Here is a 19,871-nt window from a genome sequence, read left to right as displayed (position 1 = left end):
TCGAGAGTCCAATGCTCAACCAACTGAGCCACCTGGGTGCCCTAAGGCTCTTTTTTAATATAATGGGTGGGTATCAAAGTTTAAGTGTTTAACACTTGAATCGATATTATCATATTATTTTTATCTTTTTTGTTTATTATTATGCCAAATTACATTGCTTTTTCAATGTAAAAACACCCTGTGTTATGACAATGAACCTGTCATTGTTGTTAGCTGTTCTTCCTGAGACCGAGTCTGAGTTTAAGTCAGTTCACTTTCGATCTCTAATACAGAATAATATGTAATCAATAAATGACAAAGTAAATGTTTAATCATAAGGAAAGGGAATGATTTCACCATAAGGAAAATGTTCATTTTTATTATTTTTATTTTCTCAAAGAGACACTTTTCTTTAAATATGCTCTACCTCCTTTCAGAAAAATAGATTGTGTCACAACGGCTATTACCGGTCTCCTCTTTCATCTTCAGGACTCCTAAGTTGTCACTCATCTATTTTGTTTAATTCATTTTTGACGTAAATCGAGCAGCTAGGGTATGGCAAGCAGAGGTGGGAGAAACTACAGAGGAGGAAGGAGAGGGCCAAGGAAGGAAAAATATTGAGAAGGCAGAAATAAAAAAAGAAGGAACTATGAGATGGGAAACCAACTGGATGGAAGGAAATGAAATCTTCAAGGCAAGACAATACTGGGAAATAAATGACCCCAGGTTTGGACCGGGAAGAGGCTGCAGAAGAACAGGGAGCATGAAGAAGGAGAGAGAAGGTAGAGCCTTGTTTTGATGTCTCTCAGGTGAGGTAGCTCTAGCTCCCTGGTCTTCCCGACTCGCCACACAATGTGGGTGATGCTCACTGCTTTGAGAGGTGGTTCCCTTATTCAGCTCCAGGAATATCTCAAGTGACAAAAAAACTTTAACCATTCAGTTTTTGAGGGCTGGAGTGTAGGATTTAGGGCTCTACTCCAGGGAGGCCCTGGAATGATTTCAACTACTCATTAATCCCACCAACCTCAGACTTGAGGGATGGGAATATCCTCTCTTCATAGTTCTCCATCTTCCATTTCTTTCTCTTTAAACAGCCTTTATATACTTCTTAAGGAGATTTGTTTCCTTATAAATAAATAGCAGTCTCAAAACTTAGTGAAAGTATCAATTTATTTTTATATATGTGGTTTTTAAAAAATATATTTTTTAACTGATGAAAGGTATACACGGCAGCTGTTGTACGTACTCTAGTGCCTCAAAAAAGATGGCCATGTTACCTCCTAATCCAGCAAAGATGACATCCGTTCATCCTGTGGTTTTTCTGTGAAGGTGGCTTTTTCATTTTCTGTTGCCCATGGCCTAATAACTAAAAATACTTTAAAAAGAACCAGAAGATTATTATGTGTTTCCCTTAAATTCTTTATTGCACCTGATCTTATTCTTAGGTTCATGCAGTGCCTCACCTAATTTCATTCCGGGTTGGTTTTATGAGGGTAGAATCTGTGTTTATGTCCCCAGAGTTTAGCACAGAGTGTGGTATATTGGTGCTCAATATATTTTTTATTAAGAGAAGAAAGAATGGATGGATGAATGGATGAATGAATTAACGAGTAAATGCAAAAGGCTAAAAATTAATTGCTTTGATTCTAGTCTTGTCCTTTGTTATAGTCAGAAATCTATCACGGCCTCCCAATGGCCTACCTCCTTGTACAACTCCTTCCCCTGGAGTGCGGCAGAGATCTAAAAATGATGGGGTATCATTTCCGTAATTCATTTATTGTCTTTAAGAAAGTGATTGTCTTCAGTGGTCTTGAAAAAATTAGACAAGCCCTTAAAAGAAAGGGATGCTTTCTGAAGGCAGAGACTCAAAGCATGAAGGAGACTGACACAGAGAAGATTCTGCTGCTGACTTTGGAGGATTCTGTTGCTGCCATGTTGTATAAGATGAGTGCAAAGGCCATTGTCAAGAAACTGGGAGCAACCTCCAGGAGCTGAGAGTAGCTTCGGGTTGACAATCAGCAAAAAAAGGGGACCTCAGTCTTACCCTTGCAAAGAATTAAATTCTGCTAACAACCTGAGCTTTGTATCAGGTTCTTTCCCAGAGAAAGATGGGATCACTGTTGGCCAATGCCTTGAGGGAGGCACCCTGAGCAAAAAATTCTTTTGAACCATGTTGGGTTTCTTGATCCACAGAAACTATGTTGTAATAAATGTGAGTTGTTTTAAAGCCTCTAGATTCATGATATTTGTTACAAAGCAGGAAAAAACTAACTCTTCTTCCTAAGACTTTGAATTTTGATGATGCCATTCTCCTGCTTTTAGAGTCTTCGTATTGTCTTCATGATAAAATCCAACTTAAATAAAGACTTTTAAAAACCTAATCACTTCCCTAGGGTCATTACTTGCCAGTTTGATGCTGTCAATCCGTGCCAGCAGGCTAAAATCCTTGGAGGTCCCTGATGACACTGTGCTCTCTCTTGCTTCATGTCTTCCTTGCACGTTGTAGGGGCCAAGGTGGGCTGCCTTCAAATGTACCACAATGACATATTGATTATTTTGAATTGAGGCTACTTGGGAAACAGTCGGTGCAAAGACACTTAGACCCTTCTCGGACCCCCAGAAAGGAGGAAATATATCTCTTACATGAAAAGTATCTTCCCTGTACTAAGAAGTAAAAAGATATCCTTATCACCAAAGAGAGGGACTTTAAAGCCAAGAAAGCAGTAAAAATAAACCTCAGTGTGTGTGTGTGTGTGTACCAATCTATAGCTAGCTCAGTATAGATTCTACTTAGAATTCCTTACTAATGAAAGTTCCCAACCATCTCTTTTCTTTATCCTGCCAAGTTCTCACAAATTTATGGTTTCTTTGTCTAAATTGTATAAAAACTGCCTGCCTTTGTCATTTCATTAGGTCTCAATTTTATTATTGGGCCTCCATGCACATATCCTAAAACTTTGTTTTTTCCTTTTGTTAATCCATCTCACGCCAGTTGAATTCCTAGACCAGCTGGAAAAACCTTGGATGGCAGAAGGAAATTTCTTCCTGCCCTACAATTCATGCCTTAGTCTAAATTTTAATTTGCTAGCTTTTACTAGTGCCTTAAGACTGGGTGAGTCCACTGTCATCCTGGTCCCCAGGGGATCTGGTTTTTACCCCTTTTGTAGCACGTAGGGCACGGATATAACTGTGTACCTGACCGCCTCCCTGAGCACATGGCACGCGATGTGAGGGTGGTGTTTTCATCTTACTCAGCATTATCCTTCCCCAGGTTCGAAACCAGTGCTGAATGACTGAATGTGTAAATGGGAAACAAGGCTGTGCACTGCCTTAGAAATGAATTCAGGAAAAGTCCAATCCTCATCTGTTTGTTCCCGCACAGGAAGACTTGGTTTCAAATACCAGCGAGGGCTACCGCTCTGCTCGCGGAATTAATTTGGGCAAAGTCACCTCATGTCCTTAAGTTTTGCTTGCATACTTTGAGAAATAAAGATACTATGAGTGATTAGTGTATGAGATTGTTTCAAGAAGAAACTAGGAAAATGAATGCAGTGGCACAGTGTCTAGTCCACAGTTAAATGTACAGAATGTTAGCTGTTGGTTTTAGGGCAGTTCTTTATTAATTGCCATTTCTTGCATGCCTCCATGTGGGCTACAGAGGGGACCAAGATCTTTCTCATGTGTTTGGCAGAAATAATTTTTTTTTTTCTTTTGCCTTTTCGTTGTCTCTGTCTCTTTGTTTCTAGCAAGGAAAAAGAAACTTAAGGACAAATCACAAGCTGCCTGCTGACTGCTGCTTTGAGTTTCACTTTCCTTTTTCTCAAACAGGAAGCTACAGGTCTCCGCAGAACCTTTCTGTCTCCAAACTGGGGCTGCTGGATACATGAAACAGAGCAGCTCACGCTACATGTAAGCTCCCTCCAACTCTTAAAAAACAGGTAAGTGGCTTTTTGCTATCCGATGTTTTCCTGCTGTGTGTAAAGAAAATTGCCTGTTTGCCTTTTTTTGGAAAAAGAACTTCAGAGGAAAATTGATGCTAATGATCGTAATTTCCTCTTGAATTTGTTTTGTTTTTAATGAACATTTCAAACACAGGGGACTCCAGAATGTAAGTAAACTCCAATGTAATCTCACGCAGTTCTATCAGATTTTTAAAAATGATTTGCTTTATCAAATTAGAATAGTTTTTTACCCTGGAAAAATAAAAGCCTTACAAGCAATGTTGAAGTTACCTGTGAATCTCTCCTCCATTCCTTTCTCTTCCCTTCCTTCCCTGAGGGAAATATTATCCAGACTTTGGGATAAATTATTGTTTTGCTGGTTTCTGGTGCTTTTGATGTATGGACATATGTATCTAAACACAAGCTCTAGTATTCCTTTGTGTTAACAGTTTATTTAAATATCATACTAAGTGTATGATTCTCATTGCTTTTTTCCACTCAAGATTATTTTTTTGAGCTTTAACAATGTTGATACAAATAGGTCTAGTTTAGTCACTTCAGTGCTCTCTAGTATTTCATTGTGTGAGTATGACAAAATTTGTCCATGCAATATTCTAATGTCACCCTAAACAATGCTGCTATGAGCGGACTTGCTCCCCCAAAGTGATGTGTGTCTCTCAAAATAATGTGAATATTATCTCTATGTCTGGGTCAACTTGGTATTGCTGGACTTTTGTTTGATGTGAAATAATATCTCATTGTTTAATTTACACTTCTTCATTTGTAGAATGATTGAACACTTTTGTATGTTTATAGCTTGTTTGAATTACCTCGTCTGTGAATGTCTTCTTCATATACTTTGACTGCTTTTTCATTAGACACAGTTTTTCCACTAGATGTGAGATACACACACACACACACACACACACACACACACACACACACAGAGTAATATTAGTCAGCTATACAAAAGGATGAGATCTTGTCATTTGGGACATGGATAGATCTAGAGGGGATTATGATAAGTGAAATAAGTCAGAAAGAAAAATGCCATCTGATTTCTCTTACCTGTGGAATCTAAAAAACAAAACCAATTAATAAACAGTATGGGTTTATTTCTGTGTTCTGCTTTTTCTCTTGGTTTTTCTATCCTGTTATTCCATTTCCTCTCTTGTGTTTATGATGAATGTGAGTCGCTGAATATAAAAAAAATGGAAGCTACGAAGATGTTCTCTTAATCTAGACAAGATCTGCTTTGCATCTACCATGCTGTTGGGGGCATAAGAAATCTTCATTTATACTAATCCAACTGTAGACTGAAATTACTTAGGAGATGGAGTTGAGTCTGTCCATTTCCAGTCCACCCTTCCTTCTTCCCTGTAGCTCTTCAGAATCCTTGCTCACGGGGCGCCTGGGTGTCTCAGTCAGTTAAGTAACTGCCTTCAGCTCAGCTCATGATTCTGGCGTCCTGGGATCAAGCCCTCTCACCAGGGCCCCAAGTTGTCAGGCTCCCTGCTCCCTGGAGGGGGGGGTGTCTGCTTCTCCTTCCCCCTCTGCTCCTCCTCCTCGCTCCTGTCCTCTCTCAGGCTCGCTCACTCTCCCTCTCTCCTATAGACAAATACATTGAAAAAAACAAAAAACAAAAAACTACTTGCCCGTGGCCTGAGAGGAGGGATGCCAAGGCCTCTTTGTTGCACTCTATTGCCCTAGCTCTGGGAGTCTAGCAGCAGTTTTGCCCAACATCTCAGCATCTCTGGCACCTCGTCTAAAGCTAACAGATAGTCCTCATGGAAATGCGCTCCCCAATGCCAGGCTTACCTCTCTGTGTTCACTTCTTTTCCCAATCTTAGCCCTCTAGTGCTTTCAAATATATGTATTCACAGTTTACCCTGTGTTCTCATTTTTCTCATTGAAAGAATTGGTATGATGGCCCATGGTTTATTCTGCTGCTGTAGGACCTCGATGTCTGTTAACTCCTTTCATAGGTCAGTTTCTTTCTTTGGGAACTGTTTTCTGTAAAAATTCCTTTCTCCTACCTTCTACTTCATGGGTTGGCCAACTATAGCCTGTGTGACACCCACCTGTTTTGATAAAAAAGGCTTTATTGGAACACAGTCATACCCATTTGTTTACATGTTGTCTCCATTTTTGTGTCACATTGGCAAAGTTGAGTAATTATGGCAGAGACCGCATGGCCCACAAAGCCTAAAATATTTACTCTCTGTCATTAAGAAAAAATTTTGCTGATCGCTGTTCTAATTTATTAATTTTACTATGTCCTTTATCTAGGTTTCCATTTGTCTACTGATTTTAAAAAATATAATGATTTTTTACTTCTAAATTATCTATTTTTTTCATAGGTACCTACTGTTTTGCATTTCTCTTTCTCTCTCTATGTGTATGCGTGCATATATACATAGGTATACATATACATACATGTATATGTGTTATTAATGTATATGTGTGCGTTTATACATAGATATATGTATACGTGCATGTATATGTATACGTTTATCTATGTATATATGCACGCATACACACAGAGAGAAATATATATACATATATCTATGTATATATATGTATACATATATCTATTTATATGTACATATACACATATGTATATGTACATATGTATACATATATCTGTGTATGTATACATACATATATCTATGTATATACACACATATACACATAGAGAGAGAGAGGAATGGAAAACAGTAGGATATATATAGGATATACCCTATAGATATAGATATAGATATAGATATATATGTATATATACACGCATACACTTTTTTTTTTTTTTTTTTGCCTTGTGGTCCAAATAACATGTTTTAATTGGGCCAGAGGGAAAAAAATAATGTGTTGGAGCTAGAAGCAGAAATCTGTGCTTTAAACCATTGTGATATACTAACTAGCCTCTCAACTTATTATTGTTTTTCTATCAGATACAGAACAATGAGAGTGGTAACCAGATTGACATGGAGTGAGGAGAAGAGTCTGGAGAAGATGCTTGGGAACGTGTCCTTGAGACTTCTTTATAAGTCTAGTGTCCATGGCAGTGACATTCATAGTATGAATAATAAGTGCACTCGTCAGGGACCTACTGTAACAATAATTTACATTGGTAACACTGTTCTTGGGGTCTTTATGCTTGGGGATCATCCTGAAGCGTGTGACAATTTAAAAAGGGCCAATCCCTCCTTCTATTTTTTGATTCAAAAGAATAATGTAACTGTGATGAAAACTGCAGTTTTAGAAACAGAAACAAAAATTAATTCTGGACGACTGGTGTGTTATTCTTCTGGCCAAGAGGTGTTTTCTGTACATCCAAGTGAAAGCAGCTTTTCTATGGTTGATTCACTAAGGAGTACTTTAGGCATATATATTCGTTCTGGCAACAAGTATTCGGAATGTGAAGTTTTTCACGTTGAAGGTATGTTAAATTAGATAATCGTACATTCTGATTCTAGTCTCTCTTTGTGTTCATGGGTCATAACTGAGCTGCAGGAACAAGGACAAATGAGAGGAAAGTCAGATTTCATGCCATCGGCTTTCTCATTCATAAACTTCAAAATGAAACCTAGGGAGCGTGAAGGTTGTGAGGTGTTGCTTAGAATGTACAGGCAGCTTTGAGCAAAGCAAGCTGAGAAGTAGGAGTGGAGAACTGGAGAGGGAGAGCCAGCGAGGGCGGGGTTTATGTTGGCACAATGACGGCTTTTGGGTCAGCTGTAAGATCTCCAGGTGTAGTTAGGTGAGAGTTTCCAGAACCAGTTACTGTGCAGGGAGGTTGATTTCCCCTTCTCTTCTTGTGATGTTGCCAACTCTAGCTCCTAACTGGACAGCCCAGCCCTGGTTTGTGTAAGCAGACTCTCCGCCCCACTCGGAAGGCACACTGGGGCACATTTAGCTGGGCAAGTTAAAAAGCTTATTATGCTGTTTCTTTCCTACAGGAATTGGGGATGATAGAAACTACATAAGCAAGATAACAGGAGCCACCAAGTAAGTTAGGTTCTTGGATTATCTGTTACTTATTTTATTTAGGACACATCTATAAATGGTGTTGGAAATGAACGAGTAAAATAAAGACCATATAACTTGGAGTGATAAAAAATGAGTTATAATGTTATTTTATAATATGTTCAAGGCAATTTCCGGCAACAACAGGGACAAAATCACTACCAATCGTGAACCTTTAAAATAATCTACCTGGTGATAGTTTGGCTTTATGTTTCACATTGGACTTGCTAGATTCAAAGTCCTCCAGACAGAAAAGTCTAGAGGTCTGTTTCAGATAATTCCTGTGAAGGCTTTCCCTGGATATAAAGGTTTTGGGGGAGTTTCCCTAAGTTTTGAAAACAAAGCGTTCTTTCCCCAGTCTATAGATAAATATCTGCATTGCATATATTTTATTTCTCCTTAATATAATATTATTACTGAAATAATGCTCATCTTCAGGGTTGTTGAAATTTGTTAGATCTGTGTGGTCTAAGGCTCATAGTTTTAAACAGTGATTTGGTTGCTGTTTAATGTTTCTTTATTTGGATATAGATAAACGCATTGTCTTCAAGCACAAAATGCATTAACTTTAGACCATTTCAAATCACATGATAGATGTTAATGCCAAGATAATAAGTAATGGAAACATACTTGTAAAGGGAAGGAAAGAAGCAGCAGAATTGTACTGTTCCTGTGAAAGTTTGGCTCTTGTCTTTAAGTATTGTTTGTTATTTGACAGGCACAGAAATTCACTTCTAGTCGAACTCAGAACCTATAAGCCCTGTGTAGACTTTGTTTCAGAGATTCGTATTCTCTTGCTGGGTCCAGTTGGGTCTGGAAAGTCTAGTTTTATCAATTCAGTGAAGTCTGTTTTCCAAGGCCGTCTGACTCGCCAAGCCACAGTGGGGTCTGATGTCACCAGCATTACTGAACAGGTAAGTGATTTAAGGATTTCCTGAGGATTTTGTTTTATTGATTATAATTTTCAGGTTTGTTCGTTTCTTCACCACTTTCTCTTAGAACATTAACCTCCTCCTGATCCAAGCAATTAAATGCTAAATCAAATATAAAAAAGGAGCAAAAGTTGATTCAGAATTCCCTCCATTGAGTTGTGTTTCACTGAGAGGCTTTCCATTTTTATGCATGCAAGAAGCAGTAATTCGAAGAATGCTTTTTGGTACTTGTAAAAAAAAAAAGAATTGCAATTGATAATTTTTGGGGGGAAATAATTTTTTTTCATAAAAATGTCCTTTAGCTTAACATTGTAATGTAGATTCATAATTGTATTTTAAAATGATTAAAAAATATTTAATTTTTTTTCTGTCTAAAATTTTTATTATGTTAAATGTCAATAGATATAACCTACATAGATAAAATACCTTTGAGATTCTCAATAATTTTTAAGAGTGTCAGGTGATCCTGAGACCAAAATGTTTGAAGACCACAGTGTTAAAATATTAACCACTCTCTGTTCTTCCTATTGTCATGTCTTGAATGCTAGTGGAAGAATGAATTTTTACCTTTGATATACTTTGTTTTATAGTATAGGATATATCCTATTAAAGATGGGGGAGGTGGCAAATACCTGCCATTTAGGTTGTGTGACTCCATGGGCCTCCATGAGAAAGAAGGAATAGGATTGTGCATGGATGACATACCCTACATCTTAAAAGGCTGCGTGCCAGACAGATACCAGGTAAGAACTCTCCAATCTCTAAAACGTTTAAAATCAGTTTCATCAATTGTTTTTGTGAAATTTTTACCCCATAAGGCAGTTTCAACTGTCATAAGGTATTTTCGACATCAACCGACACTACTCTACTTTAAATAAGTACTCAAATAAGTAAAATAGAGTAACTTATTTTCTTGAGCATTAAGAAAGGAAGCCTGGGGTGCATGGCTGGCTCTGTCCGTAGAACTTGTGACTCTTGAGTCTGGGCCATGAGTTCGAACCACACTGGGTGTGGCGATAACTTAAAAAAAAAAAAGGTGATCTCAAAAGAAAAAAAAAAGAGAGAAAGAACAGAAAAGAAATGCAGCCGAAATACTCATACAGATTCCATCAAAAGGACAGGAGGAGATTGTGTTTATATCATTCTTTATTGTAAAATAGGAAAGTTATATTTTAATCTCATGCACTTTTTTGATCAATTAGACAAAATCTTGGAACAATTAACCACTTTTTGTTGACGTGTGTTATTATTATACTGTAAGTACTTAGATTTCACTACTTAAATGCTACCTAATTACCTACGTCCAAAGGTTGGCTCTGCCACTAGTTGGATGGTGTACCCATAAGCAAGTTACATACTTGTCTATGTAAGTCTTACTTTTTTATGTGTGAACTGTAGGTGATCATAATGCCCATTTCATAGGGTGCCCGAGAAGATAAATGAGATGATATACTTTTCATTCTCAAAAGGTCAACCATTATTATCACTTTTCTTTTAGGCATTGGGTATAATACAGTCTCTGAACAGTGACTTCTGTTGTGCTTGATTGGAAACCTTAACTATGTACTCATACATTTTAAAAAAACATGATTAAAAACCTAATTTGTGCCAGATGCTATGCTGCTTACTGGAAACACAGGGTTGACTAAGAACGTAATTTTTATCTTCACAATCTAAGGAGACATAAGATACAGGGAGGTGAAACAGAGCAGAGAAATGGGAGATATTGTGAGCCTATGAAAATCTTCATTTTTTACAACAGAGAGGAATCAATTCAGTCCAACATTGAAAAATATGGGAAAAAAATAATGAATGTAGCCCTTTACTATATTTTTATTTTTTTAAGATTTTATTTATTTATTTGAAAAGGAGGGAGCAGCAGGCAGAGGCAGAGGGAGAAGCAGGCTCCCCACTGAGCAGGGAGCCTGAAGCAGGGCTCTATTCCAAGACTCTGGGAGCATGACCTGAGCCCAAGGCAGCCACTTAACTGACTAAGCCACTCAGGCGCCACCCCTCCCCCCCTTTACTGTATTTTTAAATCTATTTTCTTAATCCTAGAAAAATTACTGTTCTGTGGTAAGGAGATATTAACTTAAAATTTTGTATTTCTTCCGTTTCATTTTTATTTATTTTTCTTCTGCAAAATTAAAGAAACTATAGTATTGAAAAATGCATTTTTTTTTTAAAGATTTTATTTATTTATTTGACAGACAGAGATCACAAGTAGGCAGAGAGAGAGGAGGAAGCAAACTCCCTGCTGAGCAGAGAGCCCAATGTGGGGCTTGATCCCAGGACCCTGGGATCATGACCTGAGCCAAAGGCAGAGGCTTTAACCCACTGAGCCACCCAGGCGCCCCGAAAAATGCATTTTCAATATATTTTTCTCTCTCCTTTTTTTCTCTATCCATTAGTCCATTTAAGTACAGGAAATGTTTAGAGAGAAATCTTAAATGATGTGTAACTGGTTGCAATGGTAGTTTTCTTTCTTTCTTTCTTTCTTGAGACTGGGATTTGAGATCAGCTTTTTAAACATTGTACTTTCCTGAAATATTTCCATTATGGATAATGTAAAGTGTGTGTAATTCTCATTTTCACCAGTGCAATGATGTGGTTTTTCTATAAGAAAGATATAATATTACACTCATAGTGGAGAGGAAGTATAGAAGGACACTTCTAATTAACCTGGGAGAAGAGTGGGTAGAGGGAGGAAAGTTTCAGTTTGGACGTTAGTGGTAGTCACATTTGAAGCATGAATATGTCTTAAAGAACTCAGCAAAGACTCTCTAAATGTTATCTTATGTTTCTATAACAGTTGAACCCCAGTAGACCAATTACACCCAATCATCCTAACTTCATTGCCTCTCCGTCACTGAAGGACAGGATTCACTGTGTGGCTTATGTCTTAGATATCAACTCTATCAATGATCTCTCCTCTAAGATGGTGGCAAAGTTCCAACAAATTCAGAAAGAAGTCTTGAGCTGTGGTGAGTCTCATTGTCCTTATCAAAAAACTTCTCTTTTGAAGTAATTACAGATTCACAGAAGGTTGTGAGGAGAGTTCAGAGAGGTCCTATGGACCTTTCACCCAGTTTCCTGAATCCCGGGTTGGTTGGTGGCAATAGCAGACAGAGGTCATTCATGGTTTTTTTTTGTTTTTTTGTTTTGTTTTGTTTTGTTTTTGTCACATGTGCTTTTCCAGTGGCTTGATAGGGTGGTCACCTCCCCAGGTTATGTGACCTGACCAGGAAGATCAAACGCAGAAAGATGACACTGTTACAAGGCAAGCGTGTGGTTCTGTATTGTTGAATCACATGTGTAGATTTAAAAGTAGTGAGTGGGTCTCTCTCACTTACAGTCTAGCTGCTTTTCAGTCTGTGGCTTTCTCACTGGATCTCAGCGACTGGGTTTGCGTGGGGCCCTTTAAGATTGGGATCTCTGTTCTTCATAGGTCTGTGATTCTCCTGGTCTTAATCCCCACTGATTTTTAAGACCAGACATTTTGGGGCTTGTCTTTTTGGTGCCAGCCCCCAGGGTTGGGATGCCTGATGTAAGGCACAATCTCTTCATCCCTTGAGAAAGAGTTCATAATTTTTTGAGTCCCACATGAGTTTGGGGTCACTGCATCTGGAGTGGGGTGCTGGGTAAGGCAGTGTCTCTGCCTCTCATACCTTTCTGATGCAGTTCTTGTTTTCATGTGCGGAGGTGTTATTCATCTAGTTGTCAGGTCCTTTTCAGAGGAAAATTATTCCATATGTAGTTGTAAATTAGCTGTGTCTGTAGGTGGAGGTGAGTTCACAGTTTTCTTATGCTGCCATCTTCAATTCCTCCTCTATGGGCATTTTAGAATTACGTTGTCTATTTCCACAAAAAAAAATTTGATTGGATATTGATAGTAATTACATTAAAAACATATAAATTTTGAGAGAATTGACATCTTTACTCTGTTGAGTTCTTCTAATCCATGAACATAATATATCTACCCATTTATTTAGATCTTTGATTTCTTTCAACAGTGCTCCACAGTTTTTAACTTTCAAGTCCTATTCATATTTTACTAGATTTATACCTTGGTGTTTAATTTTAAAAAATGGTATCATATTTGTAATTTTGGTTTCCAGGTGCTTCTTGCTGGTACATAATTTACAATAGAATTTTGTACGCAGAGCTTGTCTCTTGTGATCTTGCTGAATTCACTTATTAGTTCTAGGAAAGGTGGGGTTTTTTTGTGTGTGTGTGCCATTTTAAACTGGGATAATTTTCTCCTTCTTTTTAATCTGCATGCCTTTTATTTCCTTTTCCTGTCATATTGTTCTGGCTAGAAGTTCCAGTACTATGTTGACTAATAGTGGTGCGAGCACATACCCTTGTGGTGTTTCTGATCTTAGGGGGAGAATATTCAGTGTTTCACCATTACGAAGATAGTTATAAGTTTTTATTTTTTTTAATTTTTTTTTTTTACAGTTCTTTGTTAGTTTGAGGAAGTTCTCTATTCTTAGTTCTCTGAGAGTTTTTGTTCATGAATGGATGTTGAATTTTATCAAATAGTTTTTCCCCACAGTTTGACATAATCATGAAATTGATCTTTGTCTTCTTAATAAGGAGGATTACATTAATTTTTGAATCTTGAACCAGCCTTGTCTCTTTAGAATAAAACCCATGTAATCATGATATATAATTCTATTTGCATTTGCTGTCTTATTGATAATGTTTTATTAAAAATATTTGTATCTATATTTATGAGGGGTATTGGGCTTTAGTTTTTTTTTGTTTTTGTTTTTATTTTTCCAGATGTTGTCAGGTTTTGGTGTCAGAGTAACACTGGCTTCATAAAATGAGTTAGGAAATGTTCCTCTTCCATTTTCTTGAAGGGATTGTGAAGAATTGGTGTTATTTCTCTTAAAATCTTTATTAGAGTTTTTCAATGTAATCATCTAGTGTGGAGATGTATTTTTCAGGTTTTTTTTTTTAAAGATTTTTTATTTATGTATTTGAGAGAGAGAGAATGAGAGAGAGAGAGAGAGTATGAGAGGGAGAAGGTCAGAGGGAGAAGCAGACTCCCTGCTGAACAGTGAGCCAGATACAAGACTTGATCCTGGGACTCCAGGACCACGACCAGAGCCGAAGGTAGTCGCTTAACCAACTGATCCAACCAGATGCCCCTTTTCAGGATTTTTAATGCCCAAAATTTAATTTACAAATTAAATTTTGGGCATTAAATTTTTTTGTAGCGACAAAAAACTACAGTACAAAATAGTTAGCAAGCTATTAAAATAATTTTTTTCATATTAGGTGAGTTGGGATAGTTTTGTAATTTTTAGTTCCGTCTTTTCCACCTAAGTTGTCAAATTTATGTGTGTAAAATTGTTTGTATCATTTCCTCATTATTTCTTTTCTGTCTGTGGGGTCTGTAAGGATATCCCCTGTGTCCTTCATCATGTTGGTGATTTATGTTTTTTCTTTTGTTTCTCTGTCACTATTTCTAAAGGTTTGTCAATTCTATTGATCTTTTCAAGGATCTATGTTTTTGTTTCATTGATACTTTAAATTGTTTTCCTGTTTTCAATTTGTTCATTAATTTCTGCTGTTTAATTTCTTTCATCTTCTTGATGTGGATATACTTTGCTTTCTTTTTTCTAGATTTTTGAGGGGAGGAACTTAGATTGTTGATTTTGGACTTCTTCTTTTTTCTCTTATAAACATTGAATGTTACATGTTTTTCTGTAAACACTTGTTTAGTTATGTACACAATTTTTGATATGTTATATCTTTATTATCTTCCAGTTTAATGTATCTTTTATTTCCCTTGAAACTTCCTTTAGGACTCATGAATTATTTAGAATGTATTGTTTAGTTTTTAAGTGCATGGAGTTATTCTTGTTACCATTCTGTCATTGACTTACAGTTTGATCCATTATGGTCAAAGGACACACTCTGATTTAAATTCTTTAAATTGGTTTTGAAGTTAAATTATGGCTTAGTCTATAGTATGTTTTGGTAAATGCTCCATGGTACTTGAAAATTATGTGTATGTTCTACAAGTGTTGATTAGATAGGTTTTCTTGGTTTTTGGTATGACAAGTGATTCTTGATTATACCTTTAATATTTGGGGTATTATACTGTGAGACCCTGGATCTTATTTATTTATTTGTTTTTCTTTTTTTAAAAAGATTCTATTTACTTGAGAGAGAGAGAAAGAGAAAGCACAAGTTGGGGGAGGGAAAGGGACAAGCAGACTCCACACCAAGTACAGAGACAAACTCGGGGCTCCATCTGAAGACCCTGAGACCATGACCCAAGCCAAAATCAAGAGTCAGATGCTCAACTGAGTTGGCCTCTTCTGACACTGGTAAAGAGGGAGGGGACACCCTATTACTGATGGCTGGGGTGGATGACCGGAATCCCCAAGTAGTATCCATTGATACCATCAAGAGGGACCTAGCACAGTACAGGTATCAAAGTCCTGGCTCCTCTTCTTCTATGATACTATCCTGGCAGAGTATGGAGGATAGAGAAGGGAAGTGACACTTCTGTGGATGCGACTAAGGTTCTTCCATGGTGTTTGGCTGGGATAGTGCTGCTACTGTGTGGAAGTTTTTTGTCTTGTTAGGTTGCTCTTTTTCTCGTGCTTGGCAAGAGACAACAGACTTCCTGCCTTCTCCACCCCCCAGTCCTACCCTTCCCCTTTCCCTTCCCCTTTTGTTCCTTTCTTTCCTTTTCCTTTCATCAGCTCCAGTTCGCTTTCCCTAGAGGTGTACTTCTCTAGCTGCCAATATAGGATTTATGAAGTAAAAAGAAAAGCTAGAGAACTCACCGCCATATTATGATTGTAATAATGAACTAGCAAAAAGAGAGATTAAGAAAATAGTCTTTAATGATTACATCAAAAAGAATAGAGTATCTAAGAATAAATTTAACCAAGGAAGTGAAAGACCTGCGTACTAAAAACTGTAAGACATTAATGCAAGAAACTGACAAAGACACAAATAAATAGAAAGATATTCTGTACTTAGGGATCAGAAGAATTCATATTAAGGTGTGCCTACTCTCCAAAGCCATGTACAGATTCAATGCTATCTTTATCAAAATTCCAATGGCATTTTTTACAGAAATAGAACAAATAATCCTAAAATTTGTATGGAACCACAAAAGACCCCAAATAGCCAAAGCAATCTTGAGAAAGAAGAACAAAGCTGGAAGCATCATGCTCCCTGATTTTAAATTCTATTACAAAATCATAGTGATTTTAAAAGTATGGTATTAACATAAAAATGGATAAACAGATCAAGAGAACAGAATAGAGAACCCAGAAATAAATCCACACATTTTGGTCAATTAATTTGTGACAAAGGGACCAATAATACACAGTGTGGAAAGAGAGTCTCTTCAATAAATGGTGTTGGGAAAACTAGACAGCCACATGCAAAAGAATAAAACTCAACCAACGTCTTACACCAGAAACAAAAATGAACTCAAAATGCATTAAATTCTTGAATGTTAGGCCTGTAATCATAAAAGAAAACATAGGTGGTATGCTCTTCACCGTAGACCTTGAAGATGATTCACTGAATCTCACATTAAAAGTAAAAGCAACAAAAGCAAAAATAAACAAATGAAACTGCAGCAACCTAAAAAGCTTCTGCGCAGCAAAGGAAACCATCAACAAAACAGAAAGGCAGCCTACTGACTGGAAAAAAATATTTGCAGATCATATAACTGATAAGAGATAGGTATCTAAAATATTTAAAGGGGTGCTTGGGTGGCTCAGTTAAGCGTCTGACTCTTGATTTTGGCTCAGGTCATGATCTCAGGGTCCTGGGATACAGAGCTTCACGTTGGGCTCTGCACTCAGCAGGGAGTCTACTCCAGGATTCTCTTTCCCTCCATTCTTTGCCCCTTCCCCATACCTCTCTCTCTCTCTGTAATAAATAAATAAATCTTAAAAAAATAAAATATGTAAGAATCCATACCATCAAAAACAAAACAAAACAAAACATAAAAGCAATCTAATTAAAAATGGGCAGAAAATGAGTAAACAGCTTTCCAAAGAAGACATACAGAAGGCCATCAGGTACCTGAAAAGATGCTTAACATCATTAATCATCAAGGAAACCATAATAAAACCACAGTGAGGTATCATATCACACCTGCTAGAACAGCTGTTATCAAAAGAAGATGAGAAATAACAAGTATTGGTGAAGATGTGCAAAAAAGGTAATGCGTGTACACCATTAGTTGGCACATAAATTGGTGTGGCCATTATGAAAATAGTACAGAGGTTCCTTAAAAAATTAAAAATAAAACAACCATACAATATGGGTACTTATCTGAAGAAAATTAAAACACTAACTCAAAAAAGTATATGCACTCCCTCACCATGTTCATTGCAGCACTATTTACAATGGCCAAGATATAAGAACAACCTAACTGTCCATCAGTGGATCAATGGATAAAGAAGATGGGGTGTACACGCACACACACACACACACACACACACACACTCTCACACAGAGGAATATTATTGAGTCATAAAAAGAATGAAATCTTGCCCTTTGCAACAACCCTGGTGGACCTCAAGGGCATTATGGTAAGTGTAGTAAGTCAGACAGAGAAAGATGAACACCTATATGAGCTCTCCTATACGTGAAATGTTTAAAAGAAAAAAAAAAAGACTCATAGATACAGAGTACAGATCAGTGGTTACCAGATGTGGGGAAATGGAGGTGGGAGAAATAGGTGATGGGTGAAGGTGGTCAAAAGGTAAAAAGACTTTTAAAAAAGAGAATTGTTTGGTCATTTATACTCTAGAGCCTCTTTAGTATATCAGTAGAAATACCACTTAACATAGAAAGCCGCACAGTGTAATGTGCAGAAGATTGTCTTAGTGACGAAGTAAATCTAGATTTTTTAATAGTCATAACGATCTTGTGAAAGTTAACTTCAGGGCCCTGAACTTTAGTTTCCTGTGTAATGGGAATAAGTTCTGAATCTAAATATTATAAGATTGCAATATTTAAATATTATAATCTAAATATTGTAATAAGTACATTAGATGTACTCAACCTAAGTATATAAACATACACAGATCTATTTCAGTTTACAATGGGCTTATTATAACTTGAAAATGCATTTATTTATTTATTTATTTTTAAAGATTTTATTTATTTATTTGACAGAGAGAGACAGAGAGAAAGAGGGAACACAAGCAGGGGGCAGTGGGAGAGGGAGAAGCAGGCTTCCTGTGGTGCAAGGAGCCCAATGCGGGGCTCGATCCCAGGACCCTGGGGTCATGACGTGAGCCAAAGGCAGACACCCAACTGACTGAGCCACCCAGACACTCCCTTGGAAATGCATTTAATGCGCCTAACCTACCAACATTACCGCTTAGTGTAGCCTGTCTTAAGCATGCTGGGAACACTTACGTTAGCCTGTAGCTGGGCAAAATCATGTAATGCAAAGCTATTTTATAATAAAGTGTTGAGTATCTCATGTCATTTATTGAGTGCTGTAGTGAAAATGAGAAAGAGAATGGTTGTAAGTTTATAAGTTGTTTACCCTGTGGTCACGTGCTGACTGAGAGGTACCACACTGTGTATCGCTAGCCCCAGAAAAGGTCAAAATTCCAAATTTGGAAGTATGGTTTATTCCAAATTCATAGTGCTTTTGCACCATCGTTAGGTCAAGAAATCTTAAGTTGAACCATCTGAAGTCAGGGACGGTCTGTATAAGCATGTAACAGCTCTAAAACGATGGTGGATTTGGGCTAAGACTGATTTACAAAGTGCTGAGGTCTGAAATGCTTTTTCTCAAGGACATCTGGCCACACTCCATGCTGGGCAGCATGGCTTTGTTCATTTAACTGGGCTGATTTAGAGCCTCTGAGAAGACATTGCATTAATTCTGAAAGAGAAGAATTGCATTTTAGCAGAAGTTGAAAAGAAATTATATGGGTCAATTGAGAACTGCCTTCTACACAAACCAGGTTTTATTTAATTGGCCAACCTTGCTAGTTATTCCTCTGAGACTTGGATGAAAGGAAGAGGGTAAAACAATCACGTAGGAATAAGGATCACAAACACTAGATTTATGTAAGGGGAAAATACTAAAAGCTCTGATAAAGAAGTCTCTCAGGGGTATCCTTGGAAGGCATTTGGAAATTTCGGGTTTATTTTTTCTCCTGGGGAAGCGTTCCTTAGTAGAGCAGAACTTTGATTTGATTAGAAGCCAACTGGGAGAGGACAAGAGGTTCTTAGCAGATCTGTGAAATCAGCGTGCTTTCTTTTTCCAATACTCACACATAACCTTCCTCACTTTCTGGGTTTTTTTTTCAGTGCTCACTGTCCAGCAACCACTCCCTTCCTTCACCCCCTGATCACCTTAAAGCATACTATTTGGAATAATAGATGATTGCAATGCAGTGTGAATTTAGTTGCATTTAGAAATGATCTCTCTGCTGGAAGAAAAAGATCATTTCTCCTATTAGAAGAACTTTAGGTTTCATATTGACATTTACTAGGGATATTTCATTTTTTAGGAGAGCTGCTTTCACTCATACTTAATTTCTTTGTTGAAACATTGCTATTTATGATACAAAATAACTGATTTATCTCTTTGATATAGGTATAGCCTATGTACTCCTGCTTACTAAAGCAACTAATTGCAGTGAATTTCCTCAAGACAATTTTTCAAACATGGATAAACCTATGACTTCCCAGAGCCAGGTAAAAAATATATTTCTAACCAGGCATTATTGTGATGGTGTTATATTATGTGTACGCGTGTGTGTGTGTCTGTGTGTGTGTGCACGCACTCATACTATGTATTCATAGGTAAATGAAGACATGGATTGATTGCCTTGTTAATTCAAGTTTATGTCCCACTTTAAAACAATAATTATTTGTATTATAATTATATTCAAAAGAGTACTTTTTTTTGCTTTTCAGTTTCTTTCTTGAATTATATTTGAATTCAGTCAATTTTCAGAAATCAGTTATGCTTATT

At 37.1% G+C, this 19,871-nt stretch overlaps 1 protein-coding gene across 1 annotated transcript in view; it reads left to right on the top strand.

The window, feature by feature from the left end:
* LOC308341681 (uncharacterized protein) overlaps positions 1-19,871 on the top strand; it is a 51,850-nt gene that overhangs the window by 971 nt on the left and 31,008 nt on the right. Inside the window, exons 2-8 of the mRNA XM_080801685.1 lie at positions 3,808-3,917; positions 6,869-7,356; positions 7,874-7,922; positions 8,659-8,854; positions 9,463-9,615; positions 11,685-11,856; positions 19,491-19,591. Of these exons, the coding sequence (XP_080657811.1) occupies positions 6,879-7,356; positions 7,874-7,922; positions 8,659-8,854; positions 9,463-9,615; positions 11,685-11,856; positions 19,491-19,591 (1,149 nt within the window). The 5' untranslated portion in view covers positions 3,808-3,917; positions 6,869-6,878. The remainder of the gene's footprint in view (positions 1-3,807; positions 3,918-6,868; positions 7,357-7,873; positions 7,923-8,658; positions 8,855-9,462; positions 9,616-11,684; positions 11,857-19,490; positions 19,592-19,871) is intronic.

Source organism: Martes martes (assembly GCF_963455335.1).
Source record: "Martes martes genome assembly, chromosome: 4".
Classification (NCBI taxonomy): domain Eukaryota; kingdom Metazoa; phylum Chordata; class Mammalia; order Carnivora; family Mustelidae; genus Martes; species Martes martes.
This window is presented reverse-complemented; position numbering and strand designations above follow the sequence as displayed.